The following is a 23,583-nucleotide window of genomic DNA, read 5'->3' as shown; positions in this document are numbered from 1 at the left end:
CACCATCCTCATAGAAGTCCAAATATATTCTGACACTTGTCATGTACCTAAATTTGTACAGCTAGCCACATTAACTTTTCCAGTACTTAGTATCAACATTCAGAACTTAGAATAATTCTTAAATTAGCTAGAATCATTTAAAGATTTACCACCACCTGAAGTCTTATTGTAAAATGTACTCTGTATGTGCAATAGTACATATACCCAAGCACCAGAGAATTTTTTTTTTTTTTGCCAGTCTCCCTCCTCCCTTTTTAGTGGTATTTTCCTTAGTTCCTTTCAAATTCAAACTCATAGAAATGTTCATGGACTTCAAAGGAGAGAAGCAGGAGGTCCATTCAAGTCTTCACCTCCTGTTCGAGCAGGTTCTCATAAGAAAGGTCCCTGAAAAGGGAATGGCAGTGGGAGAGCATCAAGTTAACAAAACAAATGGAGAAATCCTTGGAACAACGTATCCCAGTTAAGCATGGCAATACATTAAATAAGATAAGGAAACTTGACTAAATATGTAGGGTAAAGGATCAGAGGAGGCTGGAGACAGAAATTGCATTCACATTTCTCAGGTGCATGTTCAGAAGTGCTGTCTCAGTGTAGAAGGTCAAACTACAGAGATCATCAGTGCCAACATCAGAAAATTATTGCCTTCCTTTGCAGTTCCTGATATCTCTCCCCATTATTAAGAGCTGCTGACAAAATCAAAAAGGAAGAGAAAAGGAGGTAAGGGAGGGGGAGGCTGACAAAGATGGGTGGCAGGTGGGTAGGAAGCAGTTAAAATGAAAAATCACCTTGTCTTTCTCATTGGAGTAGATTTTAAAAGCTAATCAGTCACAACAATCAAAAGGATTCTAGAGCTTTTTTTAAACCTTCCTAAAGATAAATTCTTTCCCATCAAAAGGAATGTCTTCTCTTACCACCTGATTGTCATGGCTGGTAGTCTCTAAGAAGTTACCCTAAGAACTACTGTAGAAGCAACGGTCTTGGCAACTGCACTTCCCTGTCTGAAGTGCTCAATAAAGTGGCTTCAGCTTCCAGGTAATTTTCAAGAGGATTTCTGAACATTTTTCTGGGAAGTTTGAAAAGTTCTTCAGGTACATCAATCATCTGACAGGTGTTGGGTGTATTTCATCAAAAATGCTTGGAAAGTGACAAAGCTGGCTTGGACTAGAGAATACACATTGTTCTCGCCTACATCACAATGTACTATGAGAAACATAGCATTCACTTAATCAGTGGTCATTTTGTACTGAAAAATAATGGCAAGGGATAAGACAAAAGACTATAGTACTCCCTTGGGAAACATTGTGTTCACGCTGTATATTAAAATCACATCTACAACATGGCTTGACAGTTTGGGCTGATGCAATCAAACAGGGCCTTGTTAACAGAAGAACCCTCTACGCTGGCAGTAGGGAGGAATAGAGAGGGAAAAGATTATGAAATAACTGAGCATACTGCTGGTTTTGTACTCGCCAAGTATGCTGCATAAGAGTGGTCAGACTTTTGCAACAAAGGAAACCTTTCCAAATTAGCCTGCAGCAGCAGCAAATATAGAAGACAAGCCTCTCTGGAAAATAAGTTATACAACTCAAAAATGTTTTTCCAAAGATCGGTAGCATCAGGCACAGTAGCCAACCACAGGGAAGGCTTGACTTAGAGAGGACAGAATAAGCAAGTTCTATAAAGACAGGAGCTTTCCATGTTGCTTTATGTGGACAGTGGACCGGAAAGGTACCTATACATATTAAACTAAGTAGTTGGTTGGTGCCAATATTGAATCCAAAGCCCAGTATTCTTTGAGTGAAAGACTAAACTTACAGCTTATCAGCCTATTCTTTTCTTTAAAGATCATTCTCTAGATATCTTCAGTCTCCCATTCCCAGATGATGATCAGATTCTGCTCTGTAACCCTCTAGCACTGTGCCTGACAGCTGGGGAAAACACTGTACCATCCGGATTCCTATTTACTTCTGAGCAGAGAGCAGTTAACGAAATTTAAAATAAAGAGGTATCAGAAAAAACTGTAATAAGTAACCGCCAAAAAATTTTGCAGTGAAGAAAACAGAATCAATGGGAAAGGAAGATTAAGAAATGCCTTTGGTTCACTCTGTCTTTGATACTAAGTAACATGAACTACAGAATACAATTTCCACTTGAAAATACAGCATGGAACAAGATCTCCAGGTGCCTGCAACGCGGACACAGACAATAAGTTTATCAAGCACCGAATGGTGCAAAGGGGTAATTTTAATTTACCAGTTCTCTAGGAACTGCATCAGGTACAAACACTTTCAGGTAGGTACACATAGATAGGGGGTCTTAACATCAGTATGCTATAGCTAGATATCCTTCATCTGCTCAGGATCAGGTTTTGGTCTCCTGATCAGAAGCTGACTTAGAAAAACCCCAGTAAGTACAGTAGGGCACTCTGAAGTGTCCAGATTTGAGCCTTCAATGCCACCAGGTTTCTCAAGGCTATCGGGGTCAGAAGCAGAGTTCATACAGAGGGATTCCTGCAGCTGATGTTGGTTTATCCTTACAAACTTGAGGCTTGAATCCTGGTGAATGGAACACAGGAAAGGCAGATGATATGGCTGCTGGACATCAGAACACATCCAAGTCAATGGGTGAATTCTGATGTTAGAATACTACTAGGTTGTCCCCAGGCAAGGGCTTCAGACTAAATTCTGAAGAGCAGAAAATTTAAAGAAAAGCTTCAAAAAAAAAAAAAAAAAAAAAAAAATCAAACCCACCAAAAAAACCCAACACTAGAGCTCAAGCAATATTCAAAGTGAACTACAAATATAAAATTACAGAGTTAAACTACCAAATCAAAACAAAGTAAGATGACTTGAAAGGTTATCACACAACTTGCATGGAATAGCAACAAAAAGCTCTAATTCAACCAAGTGGTTAATAGGACATGCTACTGATTATGGACAGGAAGAGAATCAAAGATAGGATTTCTTGTGTACTCCTACAGGTTTAGCCAAAACGAAACAAAAAACCAAAAAGATGACACTATTTAGTTTTCAGCATTTAGCATTACATACATGCAAATTACTGAAAATATATGCACGTTAATTTACCTGCATCCACTGCTAGACTGATTGTGTTCAGAGTTTGCAATCATCAGACTAAACGCATTTGAGCTTGAACTAGAACAAGGAAAGATAGAAAGAAGCTAATATTAGCAAATGTAACTAACAACTTTTAGTTCATTTTAGCTTTATATTTTCCTATTAATGATTGGCTACCTAGGAAAAACAAACAAACAAACAAACTTTAAAAGGTTCTACCTGGTACAACAGATGGAAACTATAGCTGTTGCATGTCTGTCTAACAAGGTTCTCCTTACTGTAGCTTTGTTCTGTACACTAAGCTATTATTTAAAAGATTAAAATAGCACAGTTGCATCCTTACACATAAAAACAGACTGACACTTTTTGATATACAATTATAGAAGTTGGTTTACAAGAAAATATATAAATAAGGCCAATTAAACACACAATGATAAGAAGAAAGACAAATTAAGCTGGCCCCACGGAACACTAGAGACTTTCTCTTTATGAATTATAATATATTACACGATTTACATCACACAAAAGTACAAGTTAACTAGTGGAAAAGAACACAGCTTCAATCTGAAGATAGGCTTTATACTGTAGTTATTATTCAGAAATTAGATTCAAATGGAAAAAGCCTTCAGTGACAAAAATAAAAGTGAAATTTATTTAATATTAGCTGCTACCTTTTATGACAGTCTGAAGATTCCATGAGCATTGCTGAATCTTTCCCATTTTCATCAGATTCATGGCCATGAGAATCATGCCCACTTGAGTAGTTTTCATTTGTGTCATTTCCACTGAAGTCATTTCCACTGGATCCACTGCTCATTTCAACATCTTCCTGAAGAACTTCATGAGAGTGTTCAGGCTTTGTCTGAATTTCTGACTCTTCAGCAATCATCTGGCTATGGTTATTTGCAAGTCCAGAATAATCACTCATTTTCTGTTGCTCTTTTAAAGAGAACGACGAAGAAACGTTTTCACTGATACCAGGTTGCTGCTCAGGGTTCTGCTCCTCAGTGCTAGAGTAGAACCCTCTGAACTTGTTAGAGTCCCTGGGACACTCATTAGAAACACTGCCAAGGTCAAGAGCAAATCAAGCCATACTCAGAATTTTCTCTCTGTACAAATTCTGCTGGGAAGTACAGACCCACAAATCTGAGGAAAAAGGGAAGGAAGAAAAAAAAAATTTTCTTGTTTGCCTTTGCTGACAAACTGGAATTCTCACTGACTGATGAAATTAAAAGTCAGAAGTGATATTTATGGTTAATATATTCAGCATTTGAAAAGTTTAACTTATATATAATTGCAAACCTAACAATGTTTTATCGTAGAAAAGGTATTTATTTTTTAGTAAAAACCCACACAGAGGCAGTGGAATAAACATGAAAACTCCTTAAAAGTTTAAATATTCAGTTGTTTTCTATTCTCCTACTTAATACTTGACAATTTTACTGCCTGGATTTGGACAATAGCTGTTATTATTTTCAGTGAAACCATTCCCCTGGCTTCCAGTTTACTTTGATAAACAAAAAGCTTCCATTGAGACATCAGAGGATTTATTACTTGGTTTGGAGGTTGGTTTTTTGTTTCTTTTTGTTTATTTGTTTCAAATACATAGTCTTGAGTTTTTTTCTTTTAAGATCAGTTCTGCCACTTTGACCAATTCTTCATTTCTTTCTTTGTACAAGAGCCACGTAGGTAGGTAGACTGAACATACAATAGGAACAGGGAAACTAAGTACACAAACCCACCTATTTATCAACAACAAAAATTCTAAGACACAAATAAGTCTGAGAATAATTTTATCTACTGATTACCACTAATTCGGGGGGGGGGGGGGGGGGGGGCGGAATCTGCACTGTTTAGAAAGGTAAGCTTAAAACTAAACAAAAAAAAAATCCCTGCTTTTAAAGTAAATTCTAATGCACGAGGCTCAAAATCAGAGTGTATATGGAAATTAAAGAACAGACTGAAGAGCCATCAAAGGAGAAGTACTAGAGAGCGGTTCAACTTTATGAATAAAATAAATATATTTAATCTGACTCATTTCCTTATCTATTTCAGCAACCTACAGCAACAACAATACTAGAAAATCATGAACTAAGATTCTCTGAACAATGTAATTCATAATCAGGAAGGAAAAAAAAAACCACGTTGTTTTTAACACTGCAGAACCATGTTTGTTCCTTCCTTTTTGTTCCTTTAAAATACTCAAGATTACAATTGTTGACTAATAAACCTCTGACTCGAATAACAAAGTCAATGAAAAAAATCTGCAACTAAGTTTTGCTAATATTAATTGCAGCAGCTTCCTTTTAAACACACACACACATATATTTTTAGAAAGCCTGTAACAGAAAATATTAACTTAATTCAAAACACACTGATTCAACTCCCCCCCTCCCCCCAAAAAAAATTGAAACTATTTTCTTACCCTCCTCATTGCTGTTTTTCCAGACATTTTATGTTTATTTTGAGTTTTTCAGAAGAAAATATTACTCGTCTCCTCGTTTGGCCAGAGTAATATGCAAGATATCTGTTTTCATTTGAAAGAGGAAGTATGGTTTAAGGACATTTATTTAAGCTATCAGTAATGGTATATAAATATAAATAAATTTTTTTTTTTTTCTTTACAAGATTATTCACTAGTACTTCATTATAGGCAATAATAAAAAACTCCCTTTGGGTAGAATAAAACATACCGACATTTCACTTCTGCATGTATTCACTTCAGGTGCTCTAATCCAGACTAAATAGACATCCTGTTATGCCATTGTATTGAACAGTAGTATACCGGCAGTAAATTACACTTTAGTAGCTCCAATGGTTTTTTTTGGACTAAGTAAGCCACTTCTATCTTAAGAATTACATAACTGGAACGTGCAATAAAAGAATATTTACTCTTAGATGAAACTCTAGTATCATTTCACAATGGCACATATTCTGGTGGCCAATGATTAACTAGATCAGACAGTTCACCTCTGATTCAATCTCTCTGGTAGACAGAACTCACACTTTCACTTGCCTTACCTAGCTAGACATTTTAATGAAGTTCTGTCCCTGTATAATAGTCCACTCTCAACACACATGCTCCTAATGAGCCTGACTGGTTAGTGGTACCTGTGCTACTATCTGCAGTATCACAGCCCATGCTTAACAATGCAGGGCTAGCCACAACTCATTTTTCTGAGCCCTGTGACGTTTTCTGTTGCTCTCAGACAGAGTGAATACAGAAGGTGGCACTGGCGAATACCTATATGGACAGCACATGAGACAAACCTTCTGTTACTGTATAGGTAAGGAGCATTTTATAAGTGTGTTCATCCATTCTCACCCAGGAAATGCTCTTACCGCTATTTCAAGTATTGCGGAAATAAGAGCATCTGCCTGGTTAAACAACTGAACCCACTCTCAAGAAGCCACTTCTCATGTGTCATCTATACTATTATTTCTCAGAGGGCACCGAGGTTGTAAAGTTCTATAGAGGATTCAGTGAGTAAAGGTACTCCAGCACACTACTCAGCTAGCGATGGAGTAGCGTTTTACCTTCCCTGTGAAGGTTAAAGGTAACCTTGGAGTTGATCTACAGCATTTTGTCCACTTCAAATAAATGACTTATGCACATCAAAATTACACAAATTAACCCCGTCATGATCAAAATGAAGCTTTTGGAAAAAAAAGATGGCCACAGCATCACCTGAAGAGGAGGTCTGACATGTAGGAATTTAAGGTGAGATTGAACATTCCTCATGCTATATTCTGTGCCTAAGGTAGGCGTTTCCTCCTATTTTTCTGAACAAATGCTACTTAGAAAGAACTTTAGATACAAGAGAAAAACATACTGCCATAACTGAAACAACATTATCTGCTAGTAAACTATGTTACCTGATTTCTTTAGAGGTATGGAAAAAAGCTCTCACTCTCCCCCCCCCCAAAAAAAAACAAAACACAAAAAAACAAAAAAAAACAAAAAACCAAAACCACACAAACCCACCACACTACCAAAACCACCACCAACTTTGGGCTGCTATACTTAAATCCCTTAAAGAAAAATATATAAATCACTATTGATAGGTTCATAAGCATGAACTGCCAGAAGACAGACTCTTAGTGTAGCCCTATATTCTCCAAAGATAATTAGCCCAATATTACAGTAATGCACATACCAGGAAAATGGTGCTATTTATGGGAAGAGCAATGATTGTACCACAGCTTTCCTACTCTGAATGCAAACATTTTTTACTTCAGTCTTTAAGCAAGAGAAACCTCTTCTCTCAAATTGTGAAGCCAAAGTATTACACATGCGGTAGTATTTTCAGCCTCAAGAGTTGTCTGCAAATATTTTTTTGGAACAACCTTTCCTTGGAAAATTATTTCCCCAAGGTCTTTTCTGTAATCTTTGGAAGTTTAAGAGTCAATGAAATTGTGCCATAGCTAGCACATAGAGTCTTACAGTTTGAAATTCTGAACTGTTAAGCCACTGATGAGTAATTTTTTCCACCTCCAAATATCATTTGTCTCGTCTCCTCCCTCCTTTCCCTGACACTTAGGCTAGCTTCTGCCAGGTATTTGTAGCAAACTTCAATAGTGCTTCCCTAGGTAGGAGAGAACCATTCCCAATATAGAAATATTAGCTGTCCAATAACTTCTGAGGAATTTCCTGTGCCTCCTTGAACAAGAAGTAATTCAATGACAGTCAAGATTTCAGGGGTTTTTAAATTATTTTTATTTTAAGCAATGAATTCAAATTAAGAGAATCACCAACAGAAAAGAAATAGGTACTGGCCTATAGGAGATACCACATGGATTTTCTTCCTCTTGATACCTGGCAGAAACTTGTGTCAGGAAACGCTTTAGTTGTGTTGCTTCTGTCTCTAACTAGCAACATGCCGGAGCTTTTGCAGCTTTGCCCACAGTAAGTATCTATGCAGTTCCTACATAACTACATTACAGCAACTACAATTTGGAGCCAAAAGGACAATGGTAACAGAAACAAAAATGACTGTCCCAGTAATGAAGAAGATACAAGTTTGACCTTTTTAAAAGCATCTTTTGAGAAGAACTGGCTCAACTCCTTGAAGTGGAATGGTGCTCTTAGGCAGGACTGGGAGATTGTCACTGAAAGTCAGCCTTGCACAAAGTTTCTTCTGTTTCAAAAATCTCAAAAGCCTCAGTGCCAGAGGCACATACCAGAGTAAGGAATACAGGAAGAATAAATAGGAAGGAACAAGAAAAAGATTACGATAGGCTTCCAAGAGCTTCTGGGGAAAGATGGAAGAGGAGTGTTTCTAAAACAAGAGGTTGTATAATAAATAAAAAAGCCAAGATACCCCAAAGTAGCAGTGTTAATATATGCCATAAGTTTGGAGAGATTTTCTATGAAGAGATTGGAATAACTGTGAAAAAAAGAACAGACGGGCAATTACCCTACACCATGCTCTGTGCCTGTAATTTTAGATAAGAACTGATGCATCTGGCTAGACTTTACTCTCAGACAGAGGAAGACCTTAAATGGAACATCTGCATGCATACACAAGACCATGCAAACACTTCAGGAGCACAGACGGTCAGTCATCCCAGAGAGTTTAATTAACACTGAAACTAATTTCAGTCAAAATGCCAAAATAAATTGCACATATTCATTCCACTTATATGCTTGAATAAATTTCCAATCAATAAACAAACAAGAATGAAAAGGTAAAAGCTAGCATGCCTTCCCAGTCTGAGGTTCTCTCCTGTTACCACATTTGAGGAAGGTAATTGCATCTCACCAAGTTCAGTAAGCAAGTGCAGACAGTCACATGGAAACAGAGGAAGAACTCTTAGGTTTGATCTTGAGAGAAGTACATTAAGCCAGTTTTTTCCTCTATTTTCTGCTACATCTTTCGAAACTTTTAAAGGAGTTTGTCTGTTTTGACTCTGTAAATAAAACCTTCTTTTTATTCTTAAATTGGCACCAGTTAAGCTTGATTTTAAGGCAATTGGCTCACAAAAACATTCTACTCTTCTAGACAGAGCAAATGTCCCAAAGTCACTCTGGCAAAGACTAGAACTAAGATCTTGATGCAGTGTATGAAAAAGGCAACATACTTTGACTGAGCACTAAGGACAAATGTAGGCATTAATGTGCCAGGTTAGATGCGCAGAAAATGTTTTCTGGTTATTTACTAGCTACAGAAGCTCCTTTATCCTGCAGTAAGACAATGGAAACAGCCTGAACTTTAGTGTTCCCAGAAAAACACATCAAAATATGTACGGACAAATGCTTGAAGAAATATGGTTTTATGCTTTTGAAAAACTCCCTTAAGAAGGACTGTAAAACACCAAGGAGGCAAATTTCTTTTGAAACTATGGCATTTAAGCTCAAAAATCTTGTTTCAGCAGAGATCTGGTTACATTCAAAGAACAGATACTTCCAGATTTCTTTTCACACACAAAAATGTATCTAGTACCGGCATTTAAAGAATGAAAAACTAAAAATCCAGAGTCAAAATTATCTAATTCAAGAACTGAGTAAGAGGAGAACATGTGAAGATTTGAGTCTAAATTTGCAACTAATATGAACTTATCAATATTCACAAATGAAGCAAGAGGCACATCACAATTTATGACTATACTTTAGACGTGAATATCTGGGGACTCTTAACTGTACTAGCACCAATAGGAGACATTCCTAATGGTCAGGATTCAATTTTACTGAAGTTCTTCTCAACAAGAAGAGTTTCCACATGTCTTCTGGATGATTGCTTTGCCAAAGGGTAAAAGTTCTCATTTGTATGACAAATAACTAGCAGGGATTGAATCATATCATGCAATATTAGAGAAAATGGAAAATTAACGTCTACAATGAATGCATTCGCCCTGTGCAATTAGACAATAATTTGGTAGTAGTAAAACATTAGGAAAAAATGTTGAAAAACAAACAACAACCCATGAAGTGACTTGTCTAACTGTTCAACTTCACCAGCAATTACACTGAGAGCTTCATTTTTTTGTGGCAAGAGAGAACAATCACACCTTCACTAGGACACTTTCTAGGAAGGGGGGGGAAAAAAAAAAAAAAAAAAGGATGGCAGTATTCTCGGACTTCACTATATGAAAAAGTAGCAAGAGATGCTTAATTTGTTTATTCAAAGTCTTGCAGGAAAAGAAACTTTTTTTTTTTTAATAGATTCCTCATCTCACTGCAAGTCATCATAAACAAGTTTTGCTCTTTTTCTTAACAAAGAATGAGGTGTAAGTCAGAATTTTCTACTTATGTCATTAAAATTATCAACAACATCTAGAATATCACAAGCACTTCCATAAAAATCTGAATTTCACAGCATTAATTTCACAATTTGTTGATAAGGATTTATCTTTCAGTTCAAGAGGATCCTGAATACGGGACTGATATTTAGATAGAAGTTAGTAATATCTTTATAAAGGTGATCCTAATTACCCACTGCTTACAGCTGCCACTTTACAACAGAGGAACTGACCAAGACATAGCCTTGGTCCAGAGCCATCCAAGTGCTGCCCTGAACTTATAGTGCCACCTATACAGGAAGACATCAGCATAAGCACCAGGCCGGGGCCATCGCATCCGGAGCAAGGATGCTTCCAACCAGACTGTTTCCTCAGTGAAGAAACCCAAACCTGAATTTAAGAATAAGTATGGTTTTTAGGCTAAAAACATCTTAGCTTCAAATAAGGTAACTCCCAGTTTATACCCAAAAAATAGTTCTGAATGACTATATATATATGTCTGAAATCACAGTTCTAAGATTAAACAAACACAGAACAATATCTTTTCTGCATAAGCTCTAGGGGCATGGGGGGGAAGAATCTTTCTACTAATATGAATCATAACAATTATGCATGTTTCTTACCTGTTTTTTCTATGAAAAGTTGGTAAAAGTGTTTATCAAGCTCCCTCCCAGCTAGCATCAAAAGCATGAAGTGCCTAGGTCCAGAGTCTCCCACATGCATTTAATTCTTGTCTCATCCTCTTCTACTGGAAATCTTTGACCATTACAGAGTCCGGACACCTCTACAACTATAAAATATAAAAGAAATACCTGGGCCCCCCAACAGTGTCCTCTTCAAACAGATACCAGAGAGATGCTCATAGTTATGCCATGCCTATGCAGATAAACATTGGTTAAACATGAAACTGTCATCCAGCAAAGGAATCAGATACAAATTTGCATTTTAAACACTTTTGGTCTAAAGTAAGGTCTTATAGAGCTTTAAAATAACAGAATCTTCTACACTCGATAAAATAACCCTTCCAATTCACTATTGGTATGGTGTCATATATGTACATGCATAGTACGTACATAGTCTGCATGGGCTGACACAGCCACTAAGAATGAAGGGCCAACCTCTCCAGTAGATAATAGAACAAAATGCCTGATGTAGTTGAGAGGAGCTCCAAGTGCTTAAGAAATTTGGTTAGAATACCATTTTAACACCTGATCTAAACTCACCTACATCACAGTAGGCTTGGTATAAGCATTGAAGAGTTTACTAGGCAGTTACAAAACTGCAATTCACAGAATCAGAGAATGGTTGAGGTCAAAAGGGACCTCCGGAGGTCATCTTGTCCAACCTCCTGTTCAGGCAGAGTCACCTAAAGGAGGCTACCCAGGACCACCTCCAGATGCCTTTTGAACATCTCCAAGGATGGAGATTCCACAGCAATCTGTTCCAGTACTCTCACTCACCCTCGCAGTTAAAAAGAGTACTAACAATGTCCATCCACACTATTAATCTTCTTAAGAAAAACAGTTTCCCAAGAAAGAAACTGGGAATTTTGGCAGGAAAAAGAAATCTGAAAACTCTTCTGTTAAATCTAGGAAACTAAGTCTATCGGTACATGCCACTGCCATGTAACACAAAGAAATAGTAGAATAAAAATCAGAAGTTCATAAGAACAACATTTGTGTGCCAAACAATTACATCACTAAGTGCTTCATTTAAATATCCAGAAGGAATGTTTGGAACAAAAATTTGCAACAGTGTTCAGATCCCAAGCTAACCGTTTTGGAAGACAGCCAATGTTAACATGCCTTAATTTAAAATGCTGCATGTCTACCAACTGTTAAAAGTACATTTATGTTGGCCAGACGTAAGGAAGAATTTATTCACAATATTCCATTCTGCATAACATCACAAAGCCGATACAAGTTCTACAAGTCTCAGATTATGACACAAGTCTGTGTACATTGGTTCTTTAAATGTTTTACCTCTGTCTTTATCATAAATTGATAAAACAGGATTTAAATTATAAGCTCTGTATCTCCAACCATGAGAAGTGTTAGAAATTGCCTTATCTGGAGCTACTTGCAGATTTTGCAATTTTTAGCTTGGATACTGAAAATGTGGAGTGTCTTTCAGCACTAGTTAAATGCTCGTTTAAAGAACATTAACTCATCTCCCTGTAATCTGTATTTCCTTAATGGTGTTAAGTTTCTACCTTCACTAATGAAGATCTACAAGAAACTAGCCACAAGGTCTTGCCTGACTATTTATGAAGTGACATAGCACTTCTCTAGTTTGGTGACCTCCATCATGACATTTTCATAGATAGAAAAATAAAAAAGGTTTAACAAAACCTAGGTTTGATGAGGATATTTGCAGTAGCAGCATGTACCATTTTAATTGGGTATAATATTGGCTTCGTCTATTTAATGCATTTAGGAAGACATTAAGAAAAACCAGTCCTTGTAAACTACTAAAAATTCTCATGATAAGCCTTTCTACAATTTAACTGAAAGCTAAGACAAATCAAAGCCAAAAGTATTTTTATCTGAAACTAAACACAAGTCATTCAAACTAGACATTTTATCAGTTTGAGTAGAATTACAGGCAGTCAAATCTAATCTAGTCTTCTATTATTTATCAGAGGAAATGTACAGGTGACTGAGTATTGACTGACTCAAATTCCAAAGAACTAAAAGAGTTCATCCTCTTTTGGTATGGCATCTCAAGAAGGTCTTTTCTACAGAAGGAAGTCTAATTTCATCAGTATAGAAAGAATATAGAACTTGTGACAACATTTCCTTCGATACCAAGATATATCTATTTTAAACATGGAAGACTTCAAATATTAGAAAAGAATGAACAACCTGCTTTAGGGAACACACCTGTATTACAGGATCCCAACCAAGTTCACTTTCTGTAGAGAACTGAAGTCACACCTGCAGCATTGAAAAGAGAACGTTGTCAGCTTTAAGAACCTCTTCAGATCACATTTTGTAGCCATAGAAAAACAATATCTTTTTTCAATCATTTAGACTAATCAGACACTATAGTATTAATCCTTAAAATCTCACCTACAATTTAATCTGTATTGGAACATTACAGTACTACCCAGAACTGCTATCTTTCCCTTTCCTGTCTTGGGCCAATATTGTCCCATCATCAGACCACACATAACAAAACCACTTGGATAAATTTTCTTTGCATCACAGATGACATGCCTCCACCATTCTCTTAAAACTCTCAGCCGTTTCCTTTTGTTGCTCCAATAACCATCAAATTTTCTCTGCTTTCAAAATGCTTCCATAATTCTGTCTATTCTGCTTTCTTAATCCATCACACATGCCGCCTGAGTTGTATTAAGCTTTTTTTATCATCAGCTTCTCACACGTCAAACAAACATGCACAAGTCAGTATCTCTGATGCCATGTGTTCAGCTTCTCAAACAGAGATTAGAATATTATCAGCCTGTTAGAAAGCAGAGTACAACTGACAAAAAAAAAATACTGTTGGAAGCTATGACCTGCTTTCTAAATCAAAGCTTAGAAGCGTAACATTTTCCTTTCTCCTCCTGAGCTACCATCCTGATTATCTGAGTAACAGTTTGTTTTCTGGACCCCAGAATTTTCCTCATCATTAAAATTTCTTAAAACACCTGCAAAAGCAATCAAAAGACTGGAAGTTATTAACAAACTTCTGCACATCAAACAATGTAGATGTTGCACTTGATACTGAACACTATGCTAAATTTCAGTTTCCTAAAGATTTAGAGAAGCCACATTGTTTCCATGTGCTTCATGATTTGTACAACAGGTCTTTAAAAACTTAACACCCTGAATACCTTTTTATTTTTCAGCATTCTAACATTACAGCTCAAATGAGGCATCCAAAGCAGCAACAACAAAAAAAAAAATCAGTTCAGACTCACTGAGAAAAATGGTATTATAAATCACTTTCTTGGAGACAGTGTAAGACACTCACCTTAATGAATGTACTAATCACAATCTTTCCAAATCTGAAAGTGTCATCAATACGTTCCTATTAAAAAAAAAAAATTTTATAAGATAAAAAAATATTTATAGAACATAAACCAAGTCCATTCCATAACGCAATACAAGTCCAACCATGTAAAATATGTATTCCACAGATGAAGAACAGCTATAAAGAACTACAAATACAAATGAGAGGAAATGCAAGAAATTTTACTGATAAAAATACTTACTATTATTGTAGCCCAATTTCTAAATTGGTTCTTTGAGCAATACACAGAATAACTGCTCACTTAATTCTGTTCCTTTTATAAACATAAGAAACCCCCCAAAACTCCATCTCCATGATCTTCATTTATTGTTAGAACATTGTGCAGACAATACAGATATCAACACAGTGTACTTCAAAATCAACCATCCACTCATCTGAGAGCATCCAAGCTAAAGAATGAGTATTATCTAGTATAAAATTTGGGATCACATATTAGAATTCAAGTAATGTTTCTTCTTCCACAGATTACAATCTTAAAACATTTCACCACCAAAACACAAACTCCAAATTAAGCTTAGCAGATGAAAAACTCTCCAGAGGGCTAATTCAACTGAGTGAAAGTATTGACATCATGACCAAGACTAGTTTCGTATTCCCAAATACAAGTATGCATTCTAAAAGCAAAAACTGTTCCCAGCTTACTAAAAACTTATGCTTCTTTTACTTGTGTCTGTTAAAAAAAAAAAGCAGCTTCCTTAGATATGTCCCTGAGGGCCAAACAGGAAAAAAATAAATCCCTCAGCCCTCAAGTGATGGCTCCTAAATGGACCTAAGCTTATGTCACCAGTCACTTCTATTCCTGAAGCATCCACAACACCACTATTATTTAATTTCCTTGCAGTTCTAGATTGGTTTTGTTGTTTTTAAAGCTGCCTGTCCTCCCCATGGAGTAACTAACAGCAAAAAGTTCTTCTGAGGTAACAGGACAAAGTCAAATCAGTTTTACTATGAATAGCACGGTACCAGCGCATTGTTGAACTTATCAAGTTCATCTCATGAAGGGTCAATCTCACCTATGCCGTGCTGACCAACCTGGGCCAGCTCCCGATTCATCATTTGCTTTGCTGTAACTATATGAAGCCAAGTACCAAAGTAATCTCCCCTTCTGCCCTGCCAAAAAGCAGTCAGAGCCACTCCTCCATCATCTAGCAGGAATCGTTCTTTTCTGCCAGGCCAGAAGCAAAGCTTATTTTATCCTTTCAGGTAATTATTCCTTGTTCTGTTAAGTCCACCACCTGTGCTCAAGCTTCCACAGTAGATCTGAACTGATCATTCCCAAGAGCCAACAGAAAACGTCTCTCTCAAGTTTATTCCTTCACCTTGAATAATAAGCCATGGTCGAGCTAAGTTTAATTGCCAACAGGTAGGGCATTTTCCATGAAGAAAAAACAGTGAGCACAGACATATACCCCTGACAGACAAGACTGTTGCAGCCTGTGCCAAGACATCTTGTGAAAAGCTAAACAGTCTCCTTTACCTCCCCTACGCTAATTTCTAGACATCCTTCCTTATAATAGGTACCTTCTTAAAGGTGAACTAATTTTTTTTTTTTTTTTATTAAGTGTGAATTTAAAAAAACATTTGATTTTCTTTGTAAACAGAAAATGCTGTTCTCTTCCTGAGTGGAACTGGAGAAATTACTAAGCAGGAGATCAGTAGCCAGAACTCTTTAATATTTGCATATGTCAACTCTTGTCCTTTTTGAACAAAATAACAAAAATGATACATTTGAAGAAGCGTTGTCACAGAAAGGGGAAAATTATAATGAACCACCATGCAGTCATATATTTCACCTTTATTTAGGCGAAACTAGATCTAAAAGTATCTACAACACCATATTTCAACTTTAATATTTGTTGGCACGTCCATTAAGCAGTATATTTAAATGCCTACTGCTCCTCTCCCTTCAAAAAAAGAAAAAAAAAAGGCAGAATTTCACCATGGGGTATTATATTTACAGAAGTTCCAGGCTAATACTGCTCTTTAGACATTGCTGCAGTTCATACCCAGGTAAAGATAATGAAAGTCCCATTCTGGAAGACTCTGTGCCAAATAAATTCTCTGACTATTACTAATATGGCCCCCACCGTAATATACTCCGCAAAGTGTGGCAACCTAACAAACATGATGTACTTGTCCTATGAGTTGGCTATCTTAGTACCGAGAAATAAGAGCTCAAGTCACAGAGGAACCCATGGTAGAGATGTAATTGATATCAAAGAAGTGTTTTATATACTGAATACCTTTGTAAAATTAAAGAAACTAAGTAGCAGAAACATAAAAGTACACATAATAAAGTCAAGCACAAAAAACCATACTATGATACAAAAGCTGCAAGGAATAAGGAGGATAGGAAGCAAAACCAACAAAGAGAAGTACTGGACATCCTCACCACTTCATCCCATCTCCCTAAGCTTCAATTATGAAAAATTACAGGTGTTACTTAACAGTGAAGTGCCTCTGTTTTAGGACAGGATGTTTGAAAGGCAGTATAGCTTTGGTTCTACTTTTAAAAGCCATCTATACAAGGAAATCTCTATTCTATCTATAAGAAAAATCAAGCATTAAGAATCACCACAGTACACTTAAAGACAGCCAGAAGCAAAACCCCAAAGTCTTTCCCAGACATTTTGACATACAAATGAGCTCTTTCCCACTATCATATCTTTTCAGGATGAATATTGGTACCGCTTGCACCAAACTTCTACAGCCTGCTCACACAATCTGCAGAACAACCTCATACTCTTGCCCCAAGATACAAGCTCCCTGTGTATTTCGGTCCACTTGACCTGTAAACAGCATATTGACTCTCTACCCCTTCAGCACCCCGCATAAAGTTTTGCTTTCTGTTGGGAGAAAATGAAGGAAAAAGGGAAATCACACTCCACGATTATATATCTCAAGGAAGGCAAATTTAGGCTGACTTCTTATTATGTCCTACAAGCAAAGCTGTCTAAATCAGACTAACAAAAAAAGTCAGAGAAATCAGAAGGCTCCTCTAGGACTACCACACACTACTTCAGCAGCAGCTGAAAACATCTGTACAAAAATTTTTCTTGACCTTACAACAGCTTTCACACACACAAAAAAATTCTCATAACCACCCTTGGATATGTAGATAAACAGGGAAAGCAAGCTCTTCAGAACCACTGCCTGTGCAACTTGCATGAAACTTAGTACACTGCCGCCGCTGTCCCTCAGGAACTCTTCAAGAGGGAGAGAGCACCAAGTAAGAGGACTTTATGCTGGATTGGTAGAAGTCCAGTGCAAGCATTCAGACATAAAGACCCTATCTACACTTAAAGGATAACCTAAGAAATAAGAAACAGAAGCACAGAAGCCTGATCCACCCATGTTCCAGCATTGCTGGCAGGCAGAATACAAGCAGCCTGCACAAGCATGCCTGGTGATCTACTAAGCCACTTACTAGAGTACTAGATCACTGTGCGCGTGCTCGGGCATGTGAATTCCCATGTGCTCAGGTGCTTTCTTACTACACATGGTTACTGGTTCACTGTCAGCGTGAACAGAAGATGCTCTGAAGCACAGCTTCAGAGCCTCTCCGCAGCCTTTGCAGACATACCCAAGCCATCTGATCTTCCTTCATTTTGGTCTGCTCTACCATACTGTATTTCACAAGAGTGGCCTGGGGCCACGAGAAATCCCAGCAACAGATCGCAAAACCATTAGCCCATGAAGTGTGTTTCTGACTGCCGCCTTCTCTTTTCCCATGCCCTTTAAACTTCCTTCTGTGAAGTATGTATCTCACCTGTAGCTAAAAAGAAACAACCCCCAAAAAACCCTCTATGTGTCAGAAGGTGGAGTTGTTCTTTACTTACCAACAACTAGGTTTGCCTTACTACCAATAACACATGCTGCATTAACAGCCTGGCCCCCGTTACAGCAGTGGTTAAGTTTAAGGCAGCGGTTAAAGCAGGAAAGGGGACAGGCACCTTTACATAGTACACAAAATATCAGCAGCATTACTTTCAGGACCACCATTTTCTGCATCCAACCTCATCCGTACCCAAAAATGCAAATCAAAGCCCTTCAGAGTAATAAAACTGTATCACAAAGAATAATACAGATATTAATTGACCCATTTGCTGTTCAATGCTTGACAAGCTAGGTTAACATAATAAATATTCAAGCAGTTTAAAACTTGCGGAATGAGGATATAACTGCATGTGGAAAGCATGAATGCAGCAAGACAACCCAGTTAAAAACCTCTGTAATCCACCATCCTCATAGAGGAATTCTAGGCCATGCAACCAAAACTGGACACAAAAATTCCTTTTCAGAAACACCTGATTATCTAGTAATTACGATGTGGTAACGTTGTGAGTGTAATACAGTGTCTACAGGACATTCATGCCAAGTATTACACAACACCTTGCTAAGAACATGATGTTCCCTTTTAACACAGGTCAACCATAGCAACCCTATATAAAACACTCCAGTTGATCTAGACTAGTGATAATTTACTTGTTCTACTGGCTAGTGGTAATCTAATTGCTTTTATACCACACCAAATATACCTCATCCTACAGAAACTTGCTCATGTGCTTATACTTTAAGGGCTTAAAAAAAGCTTTTCTGCAGTAAAGCACGTTTTAATATTGTAAAGATGTTGGAGAAATAAGGGTGTGGCAAGAACCCAGGAAAAAGAAAATTCGTTTATCAGTCTGTATCTAAACCAAACACTTCCTGGTCATAATAAAGTCTGAGGTAGACCAAAAATCCAGAACTCTACTTCCAGCCAGTTTCCCCATTTCACTCCATCCTCATACGATGGCTAAACTCCATCAAAATCTCAGTTTACTCAAAAAAATGTGATTCTTCACAGGGGAAATTTATTACTATAAAAATGTATTTTCCAGGGACAGGCTTAAATTTAAGTTTATTTGATAAGCTGAGTTGTTACATATTTCAATCTTATAACTGTGGGGAAAAAAAAAAAGTGGAAAAGTAAGATATTACACTAAGAGGTGCCACAATACACTCTCTCTTTAATGCCTCTCCATGAAAATCCAAAAGGAATTTTTGTTGTAAAGTAAGTTGTAAAAATGAAGATTTTCACAGATAGCATTCATGTGTTAAAACTAATATAGGAAGCCTACAAATCCTACCAACTGACAAATAAACAAAAACCCCAGCAAAACCATATAGTCTTCAGATCACAAATGAAACCAGAAAACCTGCTGAATCTGAAGAAAGTGCACAAAAGCCAAAATCCTACTTTCCATGCCTTTACCTCTAGACTAGGTCAAGCTGAACTACACTTTACTTCTTCACAGTGCAGGACAGGCCATGCTCCTTCACTGCACGGTGTTGGACACTTACGCCAACTACCCAACTAAAGCATTCTCCCTTCTATCTTGAAATAAACACCTGAAATGGCCAAAAACCCACCAAAACTGAAGGATATTACTTGTATCTTCTACTCTAGGCCAAAGGCCCTTTCTTTTTCATTATGTCTTACTAGTGAGGTAAGCAACCTTCACAGTCCAGAAGAAGGACTCCACACCTCAGGACAGTGTCCTAATCACAAGGCTAAAAACAAACCTTGGATGAAGCGAGGACAGGGTCCAGTTCTCCAGTGCAACTTCTTCACTTTGCAGAAATAATGCAAGTTTCAGTAAGAAACGGCGAAAAGAAAGATCACAGGAGCATGCAAACACACACAAGCATAAGCAAGAAGGAACTTGATGTTACAGCACAACAATGCAGGCACCCTCCCTGACATGGATCAAATTCTAGGCCCTAGTCTCAAATTTTGTATTCAAAAGCCACTGTGTAAAGTGTATAATATATATATATCACTATGCCCAACGCTGAGAAGATCAAGGACATATACAGACACTGAGGCACCCTAGAAGGTAAGAAAAGTTTGAGTTTCATCAAGTTCAATGCCCTCAAACCATCTAATATACAATAGGATCTGTTTATGGAACAGGGCCCCACCATCGAGGCCTTAGCTGTCAGCTTCACATCCTTAAGTTTTATTAACAACCCTACGCTATCAAAACTAACCATTTGCATTCAAGTAGATACTCCTCACTGCCATCATTGTGATTAATTCAGATTTTACCTTGACAATAAGCAAAAGCCAGCTCCAAAAATAGGCGCAGTTTTGACAAATGTTAACTAACATTAACTGTCATCTGTAAATAAACTCTCTGGTTAAAACGATATTGGCAACTTGAAACAATTTCTCACTATACTAAATGAGTTTTTACTCTACTTTTGACTAGACCAGGCAATCTTACCACTAGAATCATTACAGGATTTCCACCTTTTCCCCTTTACTTGTAAATACATAAGTGATAGCTATTCAATCTCAGATGTACAAGACAGTAAACCTCAGAGTCTTACATTTGTAAAACAAAAAGGCAGACATCCCACAGCCTAAAAACACAAATCAATATGTTTCTTCAAAGTCCTTCACATGTGCTGTCTCAGCCAAGTTACTGTTTCACTGGAATACAATTTCAAAGTGATTCAGTTTCCAAGTACCAGAGACCTCATACTGACCACTCTGGGGGCTGTTTAGTCTCCTGTGGCACACAGAGCAATGCTATACCCTATCCTAACCTATTACAAAAAGTCAGTTGTAAAGTGTCAGCTTCACTGTTACCATACTGCTTATCTATTTGCATGAAACTGTACTTACATAAACCGTTTTGTAATCATGCATGTAATAGCATGCAACTAATGTCAACAGCAGCACAGCCACACGGTCTCAAGGAACAAAGCGTCCTTGCAACTATAGGCGACACTAAAAAGAGATCCACAGCACCGGGTGTCTACCTGTAGCTCACGCACGCCCTCAGCGCGCCCAGATTCTGTTACTTGCTGCCGCACAACTCCTCACCTGAAAAAAGCCCGCCAGCCGGCCGCGCACGGCGCTGTCCCCTCGAGAGGAGAGCGACGGAGTGCGGGGCCGCGGGCCATGCTCACGGGACCGGGACACGCGTGTTCCCCGAAGGTGCCACCCGCGCCTATCTTCGCTCCCTCCAAACTCCGGCGCTGACCTTTCGCACAGATGCGGCCGCGCCCCGCGGCCGCCAGGGACGCCAGAGCGGAGCCCCGCGGCAGCGCCGAGGGACCGGCCCCGCCGCCACCGGGCCTCCCATCGGCCGCGGGGCGGGGAAGCCACGGCCGCCCCGCCGCGCTCCTCCTCCGCGCCGGCCTGACCGCCGCCCCGCGGCAAACCCACCCCGGCTCTGAGGTGGGGGCCGCCGCCGCCCCTCGGCGCCCCGGCCCGGCCCCACGCGGGCGGGGAAGCGTGCCACAGCCGCCCCCCGGAGCCCCCGGCTCCCGCCCGGCCTGAGCTGGGCGGCGTGTCTATGCCCCCCACCCCCGGCCCGAGATGGGCGGGGGGCGAGCCGCACTCACCCCCGCAGACCCCCACCCCGCGGCCCGGCCCGAGGAGGGGGTGGCGGCCGGCGCCCCGTCCTCTGCTGCGCTCTGAGGTGGGGGCGTGTCACGGCCGCCCCCTCCCCGGCGGGCCGGGCCCCCCCGGCGCCGCCCGCCCGCCCCACCGGCGGCCCCCTCCCGTCTCCCCGGCAACGGGAGAGCCCCGGCGCGCGGGGGTTACGTAACCTCGGCCCAGCGGGCGGGGGGCCCCGCTGCTCGGCCCCCCGCCCCCGCCGCCCCCCGCCCCCGCCTCCCCCTCCACTGCCGCTGCCGCTACCGCGCCCGCGGGCCCCCCGGGCCCGGCCAGTGGCGGGGGTAGCGCCCGGCAGAACCCGACTCACCGCCCGCACCGCGTCCGCCCAGCCCGGCGCAGCCCGGCACCGACTTCATACAGGCAGAAACGTGACTGAGCCCGCAGAGCCCGCCCCGCCCGCCCCGCCATTGGCCGCCGGCGCGTGACGCCAGTGGGGGACGGAGGCGGGGGCGGGGCGCGCGTCTCTCCCATTGGCGGCGCCAGACGTCGCTCATTTTACATAAGCCTCACGTGTGGCACCATGTTTCCACCGGCGGCCACGATCGCCTCCGAGCCTGCCCCGCCAGCCCGCCCCTCCCCCCTTCCCGTCCCCTCCCCCGCCGCGGACGCGTCCCCGCACCGCCACCGCCGCGCTCACCGCCGGGAGCCGCGCCGCCTCCCGCAGCAGCCGCCGGCCACTCCGGTCCGGTCCGGTCTGGTCCCCTGCCCTCCCCTCCGCCCGCGCTACTCCGCCGCCGCCGGACCGAAGGGCAGAGGTTACATCACGCCTGAGGGAAGCGGCTCCGCCCCGCCCTCTCGGAGCCGCCTGTGACGTCAGCGCGCGCCCGCTGGGTCGGCGCGCAGGCGACTGTTGGCGGCCGGCCCCGCGCGCGCTCCCTCGCTGAGGCGGGGCGCGCGGCCCGACAGCCAACGGCCGCGGCGCGCGCTCGGCGCCGCTGAGGGGAGAAGCGAAAGGGCGGGGCGCGTTGGCCGGTAGCGCCGCACACGGCCCCCGCACAGCGCCCGGTCGCCCCGCGGCCCCTCGGCGGCGGAAGGGTGTGCGAGGGGCGGCCGGGCCGCCCGCCGAGCGCGACCCGAGCCGGGTCGGGAAGCGCTCCCGCCCTGCCGGCGGGAAAAGGCCGCTCTGGAAGAGGCTCCTGAGCACCGCCGCCGCTAACGGCCCGGCAGGACCCCGAGCTGAGGGGAGAGAGGAACCAGCCCAGCCGGGAGAGCCTCGCACTGCCAGTGAGAGGATACTGACGCGCTGCTGGCGCTGTGGAGGCAGCAGCTGGAGCCTGCGGCGGTCGCCCTGCCGGGGCCAGCCAATGGCCTGCCGGGGGCTCGGCTCGCTTACATAAGGGAGAAGCGCCCGTATCCCGTTTCCTGGTGTCGCCGCCCGCGCTGGGCGCGCGCCCTGAAGTTTCGAAACTGACCCCGTGTAGTGTTCAGAAGTGGCCGGGTCACAAACCGAAGTGCAGGACAGGCGAGCGTAGAGCTTCACCTTTCTCCGCCACTATCTAGTTAGCATCAGTTTGAATAACTACAAAAATGGTTAAACTAAGAGTTTTCGAGGCATTAGAGGTATGTACCGTTCTCTTGTGAAAAACTAGTTCCCGATATGCTAATTACCGTATGATTACTTTCCATTCCAAATGTAAAAGAAGTAATTTTTAATATTTATCAAAAAAAAAAAATATTCCCCTTCTGTTCAGGCAAAACATTCAGAGTATTGACATTTCCCATCTTACAGTAAAAAAAAAAAAAAAAAAAAAATTCTTGTGACATTGGTCACACAGG

At 40.9% G+C, this 23,583-nt stretch overlaps 1 protein-coding gene across 1 annotated transcript in view; it reads right to left on the bottom strand.

The window, feature by feature from the left end:
* LOC309594490 (period circadian protein homolog 2-like) overlaps nt 1-22,561 on the bottom strand; it is a 50,739-nt gene extending 28,178 nt beyond the window's left edge. Inside the window, 8 exon segments of the mRNA XM_082320426.1 lie at nt 3,087-3,155; nt 3,749-4,112; nt 4,115-4,223; nt 5,503-5,604; nt 10,940-11,128; nt 13,199-13,252; nt 14,295-14,351; nt 22,445-22,561. Coding sequence (XP_082176552.1) covers nt 3,087-3,155; nt 3,749-4,112; nt 4,115-4,133 — 452 coding nt within the window. The 5' untranslated portion in view covers nt 4,134-4,223; nt 5,503-5,604; nt 10,940-11,128; ... (1 more) ...; nt 14,295-14,351; nt 22,445-22,561.
* Nucleotides 22,562-23,583: the final 1,022 nt, after the last annotated feature.

Source organism: Platalea leucorodia (assembly GCF_965183815.1).
Source record: "Platalea leucorodia genome assembly, chromosome: 8".
NCBI lineage: Eukaryota > Metazoa > Chordata > Aves > Pelecaniformes > Threskiornithidae > Platalea > Platalea leucorodia.
This window is presented reverse-complemented; position numbering and strand designations above follow the sequence as displayed.